This window comes from Megalops cyprinoides, chromosome 1 (genome assembly GCF_013368585.1).
Source record: "Megalops cyprinoides isolate fMegCyp1 chromosome 1, fMegCyp1.pri, whole genome shotgun sequence".
NCBI lineage: Eukaryota > Metazoa > Chordata > Actinopteri > Elopiformes > Megalopidae > Megalops > Megalops cyprinoides.
In genome coordinates, this window is record NC_050583.1 from 24,395,542 (window position 1) to 24,412,682 (window position 17,141).

General features: G+C 38.7%; 1 protein-coding gene across 1 annotated transcript; it reads right to left on the bottom strand.

The window, feature by feature from the left end:
• Positions 1-393: 393 nt before the first annotated feature.
• On the bottom strand, positions 394-13,751 carry rac1a (Rac family small GTPase 1a). Its single transcript, XM_036522342.1, has 6 exons — positions 13,340-13,751; positions 4,759-4,830; positions 4,150-4,267; positions 2,840-2,902; positions 2,226-2,385; positions 394-1,992 (listed from the first exon to the last, which is right to left on the bottom strand). The coding sequence occupies exons 1-6, from the start codon at positions 13,372-13,374 to the stop codon at positions 1,862-1,864; spliced, it is 579 nt and encodes a 192-aa protein (XP_036378235.1). The 5' UTR covers positions 13,375-13,751; the 3' UTR covers positions 394-1,861.
• Positions 13,752-17,141: the final 3,390 nt, after the last annotated feature.

Here is a 17,141-nt window from a genome sequence, read left to right on the forward strand (position 1 = left end):
AAGTGAGGTAAGAGACTGGTCTTCTGCTTGGTTTGAGTTATACGTAGTCCAATTTCATAGCCACAGAAAGATGCCAACTACTTGCAAATGGTTAGTCAAGACACATGCTACCCTTGCTGACACACAAGCTACGATATAAATTTAAAAAGACAATTTCATGAGTTTTTAATTGACTTTATTGGCTTTTTAAATTCAGCAAAGATTACTATACATTTCATTATGTGGAAAAAAATAAAACCACCTTTGCCTGAAAAAAGAAAAGCCCCTTTTAATCAGGTTTGCTTTAATGGTAAGGTTAAAACACTGCTAAATGAGAAAAGATGATTAAGTCTCAATCCTGCATTTTGATCACGGTTCAAAAAGTTGAAAAAAAAAAAAAACAAAAAAACATTGCAATTCCAAAATTTACCAGTCCGCTACCAAAGTACACTGCATAATATCTGCATGATAAAATTATAAAGTTGTAAGAGATTAAGGTAATGTTAACAGTTATAACTTCAAGAGGTAATGAACAATACATCATTGAGTGTTAGTTTAAAAATACAGTAATGAATAACTTGATGGAGAATAAAAACTGCCAATTCACATAACAGAAAAAACATTGACTTGTACTTCTGAACATGGCTGAAGCAGCCACACTCGCATCTTTGTTAAGGTCGCACACGTAAATGCTTTGCCTCAGGACAAGAACGGCTACTGTGATGGAACTGTCATACTCATATTCATATTCAACACAAGTAGAAGTGAATGGTGTAATTAATGGATTATTTCAATGCCCAAAGAAAATGCAGTGCAGCAATCTTCAATGTGAAGCTCAGCGCCTGGGCTACACAATAATGGCTCTTCAGACAATACTTATAAAATGCATTTAGTAATATACATAAATGCTTCCTATTTGTTAAATTCTTCTGTTTGATTAAATGGAGGGGTCAATACAAAGTGGGCGGATAATGAGGAACCCCCTTTTGTTGAATGACAAACCATTCTAGACACACTTGTTCCAGTACAAGGCAGAAGCCTTGAGCCTCTTCTCTGAAATACTGCATGTTCACTCCAAGAACAGAGGACAACACCTGTACTGGTTATGTCTCAGCTGGGTAGTTTATTTATAGTGTACTTAGTCATTCTGGTTAAAATAATGCAGTGAAGGCTGTATTCCTGCTCAAATAACCCTTGCATTGATAACGCATCTCAGAGTTAATCAAATCCACACTAAGATTAATCTGAATTCCCCTTGTTCAGCATGGCTATAATGTATCCTCATTGAAAGCTCTGCAGCAACAGTCATTTGTGAAAGCTATGAGTCATACCTTACTTGTTTCCGATTTATTATTTTATCCATACAACCATTTCCTTCAAGATACCAAATTATTTTCTGTGCTGTACAGATGTAAACCTTATAAACAAAAATAAACCGTACAATTAGAGTTTGGAGCAAGACTTCAATGACCGCCGCTATCTGCAGTACACATTTTGGCAACACCTCAGTTCAATACAATTGAAGACTGTAAACAAACAACACAGGCTCTCAAGATGAGCAGAAAGGAAGGGAAGTTGAAAAGAACACGTCTCGTTTACCTTTCCAGAGAAATTAAAAAAGAAAGTAGAAATCAGAAGGCAGCAGGAATTCTTTAGTATTGTATGTACGGGGGAAAGGGTTGGGTTATAATTTTCCTCCTTCCTAGAGCTAACTGTATGATTTTACTTGTACAATAAAATCAGTTGTAAGTAGTACTAATTTCAATACATGAGAGAAAATGGCATATCTGAATGTACATGCTTCGTGGCATTTCCTCTTCCCTCACTCTCCCTTCGCCCCCATAGGTGAGCTCAGATTGCAGACTTTTTTTTCAGTGGGAGTTTACAGTAGCAAGCACTTCCTCTTCCTCTTCTTGACTGGCGGGGGGCACAGTACCGCCCGGATGGCCTCATCAAACACCGTCTTAAGGCCACGCTGCGTCAGGGCTGAGCACTCCAGGTACTTCACTGCTCCTGTGGCACAGACAGACAGAAGGAAGGATGGAGGAAATGAGCTTCAGGGTTTTGCTATTCAAAATGCACGCATTCTAATTCATTGCAGAAGAACTTATGATATCTGCCTGTTGCTTAAAACACGTGACCACTCACAGCAGCAGTTGCCAGTCTGGAGCTGTGTGTGTGAAGCACCTATCAATTTAAGACAACACCCTACATACAAATTACTTTAGAAAATAGGATTCACGGACCAATCTCTTTAGCCATGGCCAAACCCTGAGGGTAGGTGATAGGAGTCAGCTTCTTTTCTTTCAGTTTTTCGATGGTGTCCTTGTCATCTCTCAGATCAAGCTTGGTGCCCACAAGAATGATAGGAGTGTTTGGGCAATGGTGTCTGACCTCTGGATACCACTGTAGAGAGAAGAGGATAATCATTCAGTTCCTCACTGGTGCATATGTATTATTACTGCGACTCTGGTACCAAGCTTTTTAGCTTGTTCAACTGAAACGGGGCTTAGTTGCTTTGATAAGAGGGCTCATTGTGACCTATGGCAAAGGCCTTATCACAGGAAGGGCACTGGTCTTTCCTGATGAGATGGAAGTTTCTTAATGTAAGGAATTTACATAATTTCCTCATGATGTAAGGACACTTTACATTAATGATGGATACATGCAAATATTCAGCTCATTAACAAAATGTAAGGCATTTCTGTCTCAATGAAAACAAGGAAGTTACAGTACATTATTGTCATTGTCATTTAGCAGAAGTTAAGAGGAACAACATTCATCTGGCAGCTAAGACTGAACATCTGTTTTAAGCTTTGCAGTTAGCAAGCAAGCCAATCACTATGGAAACGGCTCTCACCTTGGCACGGACGTTTTCAAAGGAGGCAGGACTCACAAGTGAGAAGCAGATCAAAAACACGTCCTGGTGATAAGAGAGAATCACTGCACCTCCAAAGCAGAGTTTAAAACATCACAAGAACCTACCCTGTCAATCCGGATGTTTCAGATTTCTGTCTGTTGTACCATTATAAAAACACTAAGCTTGAAGTTGCTTCATGAGTACAAAAATGAATGCTGTTTTTATTACTGCAACCTGAATGTATATTGCTACACCACACTTTTAAGCAAGCCTCATTTAGCAGTTTTAGCAAACCAAAGTAATTGATGACATTTTCAGTGCCAATTTTATGTCACTGACCTGATGCCTCTTATTTTGCCAGTGCAACCACTGTATCTGTTCTTTACCATCTTGTGCTCTCGATGGTTTTGGTTTTCAAAATGGCTGTTTTCTTGATAATACCATCAAATTGTTATACAAAATTCATTTCATAACTTTCTTCACTTTTAGACTGGTAAGATTAGAAGTAGCAATGGACAAACTCACATAAATAGTGAGTTGCTGCTAATTTGTACAGATTGTATGGGCCCAACCTACTTGCTCTTCAGTAACATTAAAGAGGAAGGTAGCATTGCATATAGTAGGTTGCTTAATGTAGCCTTTAAATCACTTAATGTAGCCTCGCAGAGTGCCACGATGCTGTTTAAGTGCATTGTGGGGATATATTTTCAAGAGTGATAAGTCCTACAAGATTTAGGGAACAAAACAGGTTTTATCTGTGTGATCCATGAAATGTTTTTGATTGTAAATGTTATTTATTTACACTATATAAGAGTGATGGCATTGTCATTAACTGTAGCCTGAATTGACCATTAATTAAATTTGCATTTATATTTGAAATTGCTTGGCAAAATAACTGTTCATTCATTCATCCCAACAAAACGCTGACCTAAACAATAATCACTCTCACTTCACTTACTGGCTAATGAGAGACAGAGTGGGGTTTGTGTGGCTGGACTCAGACAAACAGACAAACCTTTCACTTCCTCTAAGCACTCGTGTTTGCTAGATATTTAGCTCAGAGGGCACAGAGTTACACTTTGTTTGCCAGAGACAAAAAAAGCATTATGGAAATGCCATATTTCCGTATTCCGTATTTACAGACTGATCTGTAAATGTACAATCCACATACAACAACAGTTCAACAGCCCGCTCCCACCAAGCCAAGAAATACTGTCCGGCACAAAATACATCTGTACAATGACATGAATACAGGGATGTAAGGTTTTGTTTTGCAGAAAGCTACTTGGTACTGAAGCTTGCCAGCTTACTGTCTGCGGGTAGGAGAGCGGGCGCAGTCTGTCATAGTCTTCCTGCCCTGCTGTATCCCACAGTCCCAAGTTCACCGGCTTCCCATCTACCATCACATTGGCAGAGTAGTTGTCGAACCTGGGAACAGTTTAAACATTGCACGTGAGAGCTTAAAGATTGCATACAATGAGCACAGAGTGAACACATACAGACACACACACACACACACACACACACACACACACACATACATATACATATATATATATATATATATATATATATATATATATATATATATATATATATATATAAGGGCTGTAAGTCTATCAATTATTAGATATAACATGTTCCTCATCTTGCAATGCTGGTAATGGACAGCAATGGACTGACTAAAGGAGCTTTAACAGAGTGTCTGCAGCTATGCTGGCCCTGTTGTCAAGAGAAGCACATCTTCTGTCTTTAGCCATGTTGTAAATGACTATATACAATGCATAGCATACTGGAGCAAGACTGCTCCATACTACCTGTCATTTGACTTAATAGCTAAGTCTGTGCTAAGACTTGCTAATAAAAAGTCAGTATTTATTCATTCATTAAGTTGTTTCTGAACATCTGTAGTAACTTACACTGTGGGGATGTACTCCCCTGGGAAAGCATTTGTTGTGTAGCTGATCAGCAGGCATGTTTTACCCACAGCCCTGGAAGAGAGGCAAGAAATCATTAAAAATCCCCACCAGTCAAAACATGCATTGATTTTTTAAAAAAAATATTTAGCCTTCTATAACAATTGCTTTATTTACCCTACAATAGTCTAGTTTACATAAACCTATAAAAATCAGGACATGTGTGTTAAAGAATTAATTCTCATTACTCACCAAGAACTGAAAAAATTATATCAGTAATAAAGTGTCCACTAAAAATGTGTGACAATAAAAATGTGACACATATTTATGTAACTAAAACTAAATTGTGTAAACTAAACTTATGTTATTCTATAGAAACTAATCAAGCTAGCAACAGATAGTGTATATGATACAGTGCATGTAATGGTTTTGAGGAGAATTTAGTATTGACCTTAACCATCCATATATTGAAAGTTTCAGATCACATCACTCACCCTTAAAAACAACTTAAAGCCACATACTTTTAGCTACATCTCTGAGTATTATTTTTTAAATGTCTACATCTAAAAAGTTGATCATTCTAGAAAAAGGAAGTTGGCATGATTATCACAGGATGAATTTAGCCTTTTCACTGAAATTCATGCTACATGAACCAATAAGATGCACCACATGTTAACAGTGACAAGGTGTGTAAAATCAAAGTCCAAGCTGTTTAAAACACTTACATATGGATAGTTAGTAATTATTAATTCTTACCACACTTCTGTACCCTGTTCATAATACATGCTTAATGAAGCCAACCAAAAATTTGTCCTACAGGCAATATAACAAAGCTTATATGTAGCTGCATATGTAACTTAACATACACCACCATACCCAACCAGACACCGTTTTCACATGGAAAAATAGTCTTTCCCAAAACTGTACTATTCTGGTTTTGATTTCTAATCCTGATCTAGGACTCCTGTCGGCTAAGAGTTTCAAAGTGAAAATTCAATTCAAAGCCGACAGATCACACGAATTAAGAGATCTTCATGCATAAAGTTTGAAGGTTCCATGATAACAGTAAAATAGTAGCTCTTGAGAGCTCACATACCACAGTGAGTAAGCAGCAGATCACAGTAAACAATTAGGATAATTCATGAGTACAGTGATCTGTTGTGGCTGTAATTCCTGGTGAGTTCAGGAAGCCAACTGGCCAGATGCATTGCCATTTTTTACATTCCCTCTTTCTGTATGTTTTTTAAAGTAATGTCTGTGTATTGACTTTCCTTAAACAGACTAACTGGTTTCACTTGCAACCGAAACTGAAATGACTCTGTATCAAGGAAATAAATATTTGCCATGTGTTGAATTCCAGAAAGAGCTTGACACAGTGCCAGAAGCGTTGAGACAGCCAAAAGACGACAAAGACTGTAATAACTTTTGGTGCAGCGATACTTTAGTTACACCACTGCCGTCATAACAACCCTGGTGTGAACATATCACAAAAATTGAATTTGCTTGCTTGCTAGTGTCCATGAACCATCTTTCTTATGCGCCACTCATGTCATGCCAGTGAAATGGGAAGGAAGTTCGCCCCAAGAAAACACACAGCAAACAGGAAGAACTAGAGGAAAAAGCTGCTAATTGCAGTGAGCACTCATCTCTGTATATCTTATTTAATGCTTGAAGTAATGTATCCTGCTGTGCTGATTGAGGTACTACACTACAGGCTGATGTTCATCTTTTTTTTTTTAAGATATGTTATTGCTCTCATTGTGGGAAGGAAATCAAGCTTAACGGAACCTGTGATTCTCCCTTTTAGCAGAACACAAACACAGAGCTCCGGTTCTCTCATATTTTATCACAACATGAGCCCACAACCAGGTCAGGCACTTTCAGCCAACCTGAAACCAGCCGAATTATCATGCACCCATTTTTATGACTGCAAATCCATAAGGGACTCAACTGAACTTAAACTCAATTTAAACTTAAACTAACTTGCTCAACTTAAAACTATTCATTCCCAGGTAAAAAGGGAAGATGGACACAATTCTAAGCAGAACAACCCAAGTGGCAGTTTGGTCTTTTTGTCTTTTCCCAAAGCGAGCGTTGCTGATTTAGTCATTTATTATGGTTGGCCATGCGCAATCTCAAGGGGGAGCAGGTCGGAGTCCAATGACTGAATCACTCAGTGAAAGAAGTGAGTCACGCTGCACTTGCTACACTCCCTGGGGTTTGACGGAAACCGTAAAGACACTTCATAAAAATTATGGGATTCCCAATGGGCAGAGTACTACACAAACACCTTCCTGATAGTCTATGCATTTCTCTTGCATGCAGTAGTGTATCCAACTTGCCCGAAGGCCCTGGGGTAACTGTAGAGCAGCTGAGGCTCAATTAAATCTTAGTCATTCTGCCTTACATAGCCTATCACACTACACAACCCCCCCACTGATTACAGCAGGACTGCTGAAGCCTGTCTGCATTCAATACGCAATGCACTTAGAGTACCAGTGTGTTTACAATGCCCTTGTTATATCAAGACTGCAATTTAACCTGATCCATCCATTAGTCACAAAGATGGGTTTCTTTCCAAGTTGCTCTGACATCAGAGTTGATACTTCTGTAGGGTGATCTGGGTCACAATGTCAGCACAAATTTGGCATCCCAGGTCGAAGAGTGCACATGTGATGGGCTAATCAAGCCAGCAAATCTAGACACTTTGTTAAGGCAAACAATCTATCCAGCATTTGGGTTTGGCTAGAGCAAAGCTGCAGGTGCAACATAAAATAGAGGTCATAATTGGGCAGCGGGGAACTAGGATCAAAGAAGCCATTATTGCATTAAGAAGTATACTGGGAGTATTTTAGAGCCAGCTTACCCCAATCTTAGATTTAACCACATTTAGCTAAGGCACCTGCTGACATGTGTGATTTAGTCTGATTAATACAAATCAGGATCTGTGCTATACCCCTGTGGAGCTGAGATGGATAAGGCCTGACAAACAAGCAGACACCTGTCTGCAACCATCTTCATCATGATACTTAACCTTAACTTCTCTCGTACATCCATCTTTATAAATGGATTACACACCTGATCCATGTAATGCCCTACTCTTACTGACTACAATAACATGTACTTGTACTGAGAGGTTTAACATGTAAATCTGCATTTTCATAGACTTTCCACAAGTGTGGAAAGGTAATGTGAATCATAGGAAAACATACACACCGAAAAAGATAAGATAAATTTGATATGGCTATGTTTCGGTTCACTTCACAGGTTTTTCTTGGTTAATTCTGATTTGCAGTAATACAATTTTAAATATGACATTCAAGTGTAGCCTCTCAAATAAACAATTTTTAATATGTTCACACCCTTCTAAGAAAATTAACTTTAATGTTAGGTTATATAACATTGGTTAGCCAATATAGAGCACTAAACTGTCCTGTGTCTATTGGGCAGATAAAAGCCTGCATGCCAGTTTGTAACTTTTTTTGATGCAACACAAAGAAACAATGTAGGGACACTTCTTTTCCAAAGTATTTATGGGAAGACCATGTGCGTACAAAAACATGGCTTCCTCAAAAAAAAAAAAAAAAAAAACCCTTTGGCCATGTTGCCTATGACATCAGGATGTGAGTCACCAGAGACAAGTACAAAAACCATTGTTGTGTTCAGGTGCAGCTGAATCAGGGCTACTACAATTAGGGGGTGAACTGTCAAATCAAGTTATTATTCAACAAAGCAGACCTACATGAAAACTTGCACAGCTGCCTCCCAAGTGGCAAACAAATCTAACAATGTGTAACATTATACCAATACAACAGAGTAAAGGAAAGGGGGAACCAAGTCTCTTTTCTCCTCCTGCTCACCATGAAAAGAGAAGATTCCTCCAACTGAGTTGTGCAACATGGGCACAGCTCTCACTGGCTACTATTTAAACAAACTACTATTAGAACACACTGGAAGGGCAGCGGATGTCCCAAAGGGAAGCAGACTATGCAAGCTCTATGTTTCTACAAAATGGACCCAATATTGTGGCGTCAAAGGAAAAAACTGAAATGAGCATGGGGAGCTATCAGATTTGGTCATTCTTCCCTGTGGAATCAAAAACTTCCACAAAGTTTTCCTAGCAGTTCCACAGCTGTTGCTCACTGGGGGTTTGAGTGACATTAGTGAAAACAGACGGGGGAGGGGCAAGCGCTCGAAAAACACTGATCCTTCCAACCTCGAAGAAGCATACAAAAATCAAAAAGACAGGGAAAAGACAGAGCCCAGGGCTGGAGATTAGAAGGATCAGAGCCCTATTGGCTGCTATTAATAGTCGTATTTCAAGCACATTCCAGGAGAGCTTTTCCCCCCTCCTCCCCTTCCCAATTTAACAGGAAGGAACCAATGCGAGGAACGATGTGATCCTGTGAAGACGGACAGAGAAACCGACAAAGTTAACTGTGAACCAAGATGAAATATCCAGCTAACTGGAAAAAGGATATTTTCTCCCTGAAGATGAAAGTAAAAGCCCTGAGAGTCTCATGCGTAAGAAGAACATCAAACAGTTGCCCTATTTCTGAGGGCTATCAGCCACCCCAACTTCTGCAACAGGCCTCACTGTGACTCCAGCAGATGTCAGCGCATGTCACCTCACATACAATACAGACAGTGGGGATTTGCCACTCTGTAGCTGGGTCACAATCACACTGAAGAAATCCAGAACGCAATCAATGACTCACATAACAATCTGCATCTGAATTTTGATTATAAGGAGCTTGCTGTTCTAATACCTCTTCACCAGAGTACCAGAGAGGTGGATTAAGGAAACCAGTAGAAACTTGCCAGTTGTTATTCAAGCATTTGTCCATAGACTTAACAGAAGTTCAAAACAAAGTATCTCGCCTCATAAAGTATTCCCAATACAATGAGGACAAATTACTGGCATAACATATATGGCTGTTTTAAATGTTAATGTATGTGACAATTAACAAGTATTAAGCACATTTGCTGGGAGCAAATTTAGTGTGCATTTCCCTGTTTTTTGCCTAAAAAATAAGAATTATCATGGCCTACCATGTAAGTCAAAGAACGCTTGTAAAAGACATGATCAAATATACCTGACTTTCCATTTTTTACTGCAAGTCAATGGCAGGACTCATCTGCCATTTTCTGATTGTAAAATCTCAATTTGGTCACCTCTGTACCATCTCTGGTTGTCCAATCATCATCTATAGTGCAATGCTAAGGGAGATGTGGCTTGATTTGACAACTCACTAGCTAGATTTGGCCTGAGAGGTAGTTACCCTATACTATGTCATATGGCACATTTTGATAGCTGGCTCTACTACCTTTTTAAAAATGTGAATACACTAACTACAACAGATGACAGACAAATGGAGACCATGTTCTGAGTGGCATACGTCATCAGAAAAAAGGGAAGACCGCTCTCCGATTTTGAGTGGCTATGTGAGGAAGTTTGATTCCAACTTCATTGATTGTTTGTGCACTTAGATGATGGCTAGCTTACTAAAACCGTAGTCATAGTAAACATTAATGTGGTTTGGCTGTTAACTTTAGCACTAACATTATCTTACAGGCTAGTTAACTGGCTGATGGACCAAAAAGTTAATTGTGGACACAAAGAAGAAAGCACACATAGACTTTCCATCATCCACAATAACCACATGAATGGCTCCACTGGCTAACTGACGTGCAACTGTTCAGGAATAAAACTTTAAGCTTATCTCCGAGATTTTTAAAATTCTACAACCGTTCTGTGTTCTACAATCTATGCATAAATGTATAAAAACCTCCAATATCAGGTTAAGTCTGACAGATGTCTCTCCCTTTTGAGATAAAATAAGGTATACTTAGATAAGATACAAGATTATGTATTAGAGGATTTGAACCCCGTCATTGGACACAAGATCATGATGCACAACCAGGAATTTGAGCTTTAGCTGAAAAATTAAGTTGGTTGAAAAAGCTAATTTACTGTTCTTTTGTAATAATTATGATTTTACATCTAAACATTTCTGATTGACTAACATGGGCAGAAGAGGAACTGGACATTCTAACACATGTATCTGATGTCAGAATAGGTCTGCTACAGCACAGATACAGACCATCTCTCGAGCAAAGCTTGTAACCACTAGCTATGACCAAGCTAGGCTTTTTAATGGCAACTTGAGCATTTGTCCTGAAACTGTGCTCTCTAGTCAAGTATAGCATTAATCTGAGAACAAATAAACATACATCTTTTATGAAGTGTACTGAACTGTAACCTATGTAAGTCACTTTGGATAAAAGTGTCTGCCAAATGAATAAATGTAAATATAAATGTAAATGTAATGTAAAAATGAAAATACTTTCCCTGTTCAATTTACCATCAGTAGTTCTAATGCAATATATACAATTACAGTAAAAAGATTAACTTTCTATACTACACCAACTTTCATATAGTAAAACCATCGTAACAAAGTCATTTCAGGACTTCAACATTTTGACTTAGAAAAAGTTATGTCCCGAATGAAAATACAATTTCACTATAGACTGATAACTTTGATAAGTATCAGCAAGACTGAGCAACATCAATATGTTTGCATCAAAGAAAAATCCTCCCCTAGCATCTTCAACTAGCACTTCATTTTCTAGGGACAGCATGTAGGCTCGATCACATGGACAAATCTGACAATACTACACTGAATCACTTTACGTTTGGGCATGTGTCCTGTTGAGTCATCGTGTCATTTTACAGAAAATAATTTTAATGTTCAGGTCAAAGCATACTTTTTTGGCAAACCATTTCAACATCCAGGTTACACTGCAGAGAATCATATTTCTCAAAAGGTGGCATCTGCACAAATATGGAAGCCAAGAGACGATTCTCTTAATACCACACTAGGCCAGGCCGTAACAATGGTTATGCCTACTAATGATTGAAATAAGACATTCAAGAGAAGAGCAAACAGTAATCTTGTATCAGAGGCAGTCTGTGTTTAAGTAACGCAAGTTTCAACCACTTCACAGTTTATTTAATTAATAGTAACAATTCTCATTTACTGCACCATTTTTCCTTGAATAAAGGGATCTGCTTGACCACAAAATATTAACCGAACAGCCCATTCTTCCCAGTGTCAGAGTGTCTCCTAATATTACTTTTCAATTATTTGCACTTAAAACATTAATACAGTTTAAATACAATAAATACAGTTGCATTTATCCAATTATTTCTTTCTGTTCTCTTACCACATGTAACCCAAAGTACCACACCCTCAACAAATTGAATGATCCATGGTAAAGCACTCAGCATGTCATGAACTCACAATCCTATAGAAGATTGATGTGGTGCAAATAATCCCAGTTATATGAGATCTTGCCAAGAGTGACATTTATTAGATCCCTGAAGAAATTCAGTAATTTGTTAAATTCAAAGAATATGGACGCTAGAGTGTAATGGTCCATATCTCTTGCCTTTGGTCTGCCTATTTTTTTTCAACGTATGTACATAATTTACACAGGGACAATGAATCGTGTTGAATATGGAGAATTTACATCCACCTATATCCATTAAGATGCAAGTTGGAGCTCAGGCATACAGATCAGCCAATTACATGCTTAAACATTTGACATTCTGACTCAGAGCTGCACTGCAGTACCAATTAACGCGTAAAATAGGCTGAACATCATTAATGACTTCGAATAATTTTACTGACATGGCAAACGTGCATAAAAGGCAAAAATTAATCTTAGTTGGGAGTTTGACAAGCTGTTATCTGCGATAAAGATTGAGACTTAGTCTCTCAGAATCCAATAGAAACCAAGCTAACTAAACTAGTGAACAGGTAATAAAAGTGATATTGTTGAATGATTAAATTCAAAATAGCCACTTTAATAATCTATAGTATCTAATAGTCTATTTGGCTACATACGATGATTAGCTAGTCTAGCTAGTTAGAGTTACAATTTTCAATGAACGTTAGGTAACCACATAGTTATGTTATTGGTTCTAACGTTTTAAACTTTTGGACAGTTCCGTGTAGATTTAAAAAGCTGCAAATGAGTAAGTCTAAAATGCTAGCCAGCATTTCCCGTCATCTAAGTTACTGAGATTCAACACACAGCTAGGCATTAAGTTAGCTAAATTATAACTGGAACATGCTGAGATAACCACAGCATTTTAATGTTGATGTGATAAATGCGCTGCTGGTTAACAAACATTACTGTCGACAGTCAACTAGTTAGCAAGCAGTCTAAGTTACTTTACATGGATGTTGTAGGCTACTAATGTCTAGTGGTTACGCTAACAGCATTGCTAGTGATCTAGTTGGCTTCGAAGCGTTGCTCCGAGTCTACGTTAAGTAGCAAGACCAGCTGGGTACATCTGAACTATGGCCTAGACGTACAATGAAGAATGCGAAACATTTAAACAAAACATAGCTAGCTTTTTAACTGGCAAACTGCTCCAAGCTTGAAGAGATTGCGGTTTACAGAATTTCCTCCCCAAAACCGACCAATCAGACAGTTGATAAGGCAAGTGGATTAGCTATAGTACCCAGCCACACTGTAAAGCTAGCTTGTTTGATTATAGCCATTATAAACTTACCCGTCTCCCACAACCACACACTTTATGGCCTGCATCGGTCCGTAACTCTCTGCCGATCCTCTTGACTAAGCTACTCGGACAGCTGATATGTAGGGTAAGCTACTGTAAAGCCAGCTATGCCAAGCTAGACCACTCTTTGTTGTGCGAACTGTTAACTTAGCTCGCTAGCTAATGTTATTCTCCCCCAAAAACAGTAGAAAAAAACCAAATCACTGTCTAGTAGTAACTGCATTCAACACAGATCAAACGATCTAATACAATTTCCTTCTAAGTGAATAATCCTACACTGTATTTAAATTTGCGCCTGGCTGGAACTGAACTTATGAAGGCAAACAGCCACCACCCAAAAAACTCCGATACGAAGCTTTAAAGGAAGCCCACACTGCGCGAGACAGCGGAAACTGTAACTCCTTGTTCCCGACTAGTCATTTCCGGCCTCTCCTGCTCCTAAGGATGTAGGGAGCCCGACGTGAGCGCGCACGCCCCCGCGCTCCGGTGCGGCGCGCACTGTCGATGACCTCATACCGAGCAGGTAGATCAGGGGTTTTCTAAACTCTTTTCCGTGGCTTCCCTGTATTTTTCGTACCAATCATAATCGTAATTGTTTAAGTATAACGATATTGTCTGAATTAGGTATTTGGACAACCCTAAGGCGACGTTATCCCAGAAATAGAAATGTATGCACTACGAAAAGAGAGAAAAAAACCTATTCACTTGTCAATCATTTAAACTGAGCAACGCGTGCTGTAAGTAATGTCGTTTACATCCTTTAATTGCTTATCCAAAGTAGCTTTAGCTTACAATTTTCTATGTTATCTAGCCGGATATTTATTTACAGAGGCAATTCTGCTTCAGCACTTTGCCCAACAGTGCACCAGCAGCAACCCACCAAAAATTTCAGCAAGTGGCAACCTTCTGATTTATGAGCCCTGCCAGACTGCCACCTTTTGAAAGAGGTACAGTGGCTCGATTGATTAATTTATGGAATCAATGAGATGACTGAATGAGTGATGAAAAGTGAGGAAATTTGTTACTGAAACTAAACACTCGTTTTACAGCTGAAGACAGAAGTTCCAGTGTGATCGACATTTTGAATGTTAGGGGTATGGAAAGAGGAAGAAGAGTGGGCGCTAAGGGATCCTTACTTACTTCTGATGTGTTAAAAAATGCAAGCTTTCAATGTTTTAAGAACACTTTTGTTGCCATATTTATGTAGTTTTTGTATTTTCCCCACGCCAGATTTGCCAGGCTTATTATATCTGAAAATTTTCAGATTTGCTGAAATTTTATCATTCTGGTTGGAGGAAAAGTCCTCTTTGTTGGCCTTACTGCTACATTTATGGTAGCTGCCAGTAATACCGTGAGGCTTTGCAAGTGGAAGGAAGCAGCTAACTTGCGTCTGACTGCAGTGAACGCATGCTTCTATATATAATGATCACATCTTTTTATTTGATCATACTAAGGCTATTCCGACAGAAGACACCAATGATGTGCATGATCGGGGGTGCTCAAGTATTATTGAGTATTAGTGGGGGCACCAGTGTAGCAGAGTGGTAAGGAGCAGGACTTGTACCTGAAAGATTGCTGGTTTGATTCACTGCACTGTACCCTTGGGCAAGGTACTTAACCCACAATTGCCTCAGTAAATATCCCGCTGCATAAATGGATAACATGTAAAAATTCTAACCTATGTAAGTTTCTCTGGATAAGAGCATCTGCTAAATTCCAATAGTGTAATGTAGTGTGAGGGTGTAATGTAGCAGGAAACAAAAAGAGTGGAAGATAGCGAAGAAGATACAAAATTTCCCAAGTTTGATCATTTATTTTATGAATAAATGTTTGAAGTTGCATCTTCATTCTAACCACATTTGAACAATTCCTGTACTCATAAAGGGCTTTACCCTCTGTGCTGATGGCAGACCTGGCGTCCAAATCCACAGAATAGGACCACCAGATATTCTCCAAAACATATTTTTTGATTACAGTAGTTGCTTGTAGTTCTATCTTCTCCAAGTTTCCCACATTCCAGCGTACCCTTGTTCCATGAGAGCCAATGCAATTAAAAATCTTTTTGTACCAAAGTGCCAGAAAATAGCACTTTGACTTCTGTAGTTGTTGGAGTGTATGGACAAGTAGAGGCTGTCACATGTCAATGGCCACAAAGCTGTTAGGCAGGCTGGGCATTTTGGGCCGGCTAATAGTGACTCTGTGATTTGAGTATTGTTGCTTGGTTATTTGTCAGTACCTGAGACATTGCAGAGCATTACATCAGCACCCTCTACCTAGAGTTTACACATGCAGCACATATAAAATGGACATCCAGACATATTAACATTATAAACACTTTACTCTTTCATTGTAATCAACAAAGGTATTTTAACAAATACTTCTCCCTGGAATGAAATATTAAATTCCTTATAGCAGTGTTTTTAAATATCTGGTGCTTTCCCATGTTTCAGCATGTTTTGGTTAACATGCATATTTACTTGACCTCTTTTAGAGTACAATTCACACTCACAGCCCAATCATCGAACATCAGCCTCATTCACAAAACAGGCGATAGTTATTGACCAAAATAATTTGAATAATTTGTGCTCTCTGTGCATTCATGTCTTTGGAATTCAGTTTAGTTTGTAAATTGTAATTTACTTCCTTGATGTTCTCAGGTGCCTGTGACTGTGGGGTAATAAGTTAAGTGCTGTAAGATGATTGGTATGCGTGTTTGTGTTGTTGTGCTGCTGTGATATGCTATGTAAGATGTGGTTATACAGTGTTTGTCAGAGGTGTGTACATCACATAACAATAATGAATGTAAATAGTCTCAAAATGGAGGAGTGTTCCCAAAAGTGAGGTTCATCCTATCTTATCCTTTCAATGAAGGTATGTACCCGCATATTTTTTTTTAGGCCTGATGGGGATTAAGCTTAGATGTGATTAATCATGTTAAGTTATGGAAAACAACTAGAAAGATAAAACCACACGGTGTGCCACATAACACATTTTCTTCCAAAATGACTTCACCTCATGGCCATTTGTTCTAAAGGGTGTTTATTTGGTGTGACTATGGCATATTTGCTGACTAAAAAACATAAAAGCACAGGATTCAACAGCAATAAGGAATCCTTCTCTCATTAAGTGGTCAACGGCTTGTGGATATGAGCAGAAAATTTGCTCCATTCCCCCCTTGGTTCTCATTGGGCTTTCAGTCAATCAGGGCAGCCTACAATCTGGATGCTCTCTGTGTTCCCATGTGTTCCCAGTCTCCAGCTTGTTAGCTGCGCTCTGTTTGATGTTTGGAGTGCCGATTTTCCCATTCCTTCCGCCCAGCATCATTAACATGGCATCCTCAGTTTGGTTATCTGATTATGGAGCCCTGAGCCCTCCATCCATTTTCTCCTGACCAGCACCTGTACAAACCCTGTGCGCTCACAATGTCTTGGTAGTGCCTCTGTTTGTAAAACGGGTCCTCTTTGCCTCTGGAAAGCTTTTCTTTCATCTTTCCCTCTATATCGCTGACACACATCTCTTTGATTTTGTCCTTGCCAAATGCATAATTAAAGGATTTCATCTGTACATTGCTGCTGTAGGCATATTGAGAACATTGCAAATTAACAGTGTAGCAAGTTCTAATTTTAGAAATGCTATGACTTAGTTGTATAACCAGAAGCTTCTTTTATTGCCCAGAACATTTTGAACGCTTAAACAGATGAGATCTGAGAAGTAATAAAAGTGATTGTTAGCCGCTAACAAATGAGTTAAATGTGCTACAATCTGAAATTTATAACTGGCATGATTTAGCTTT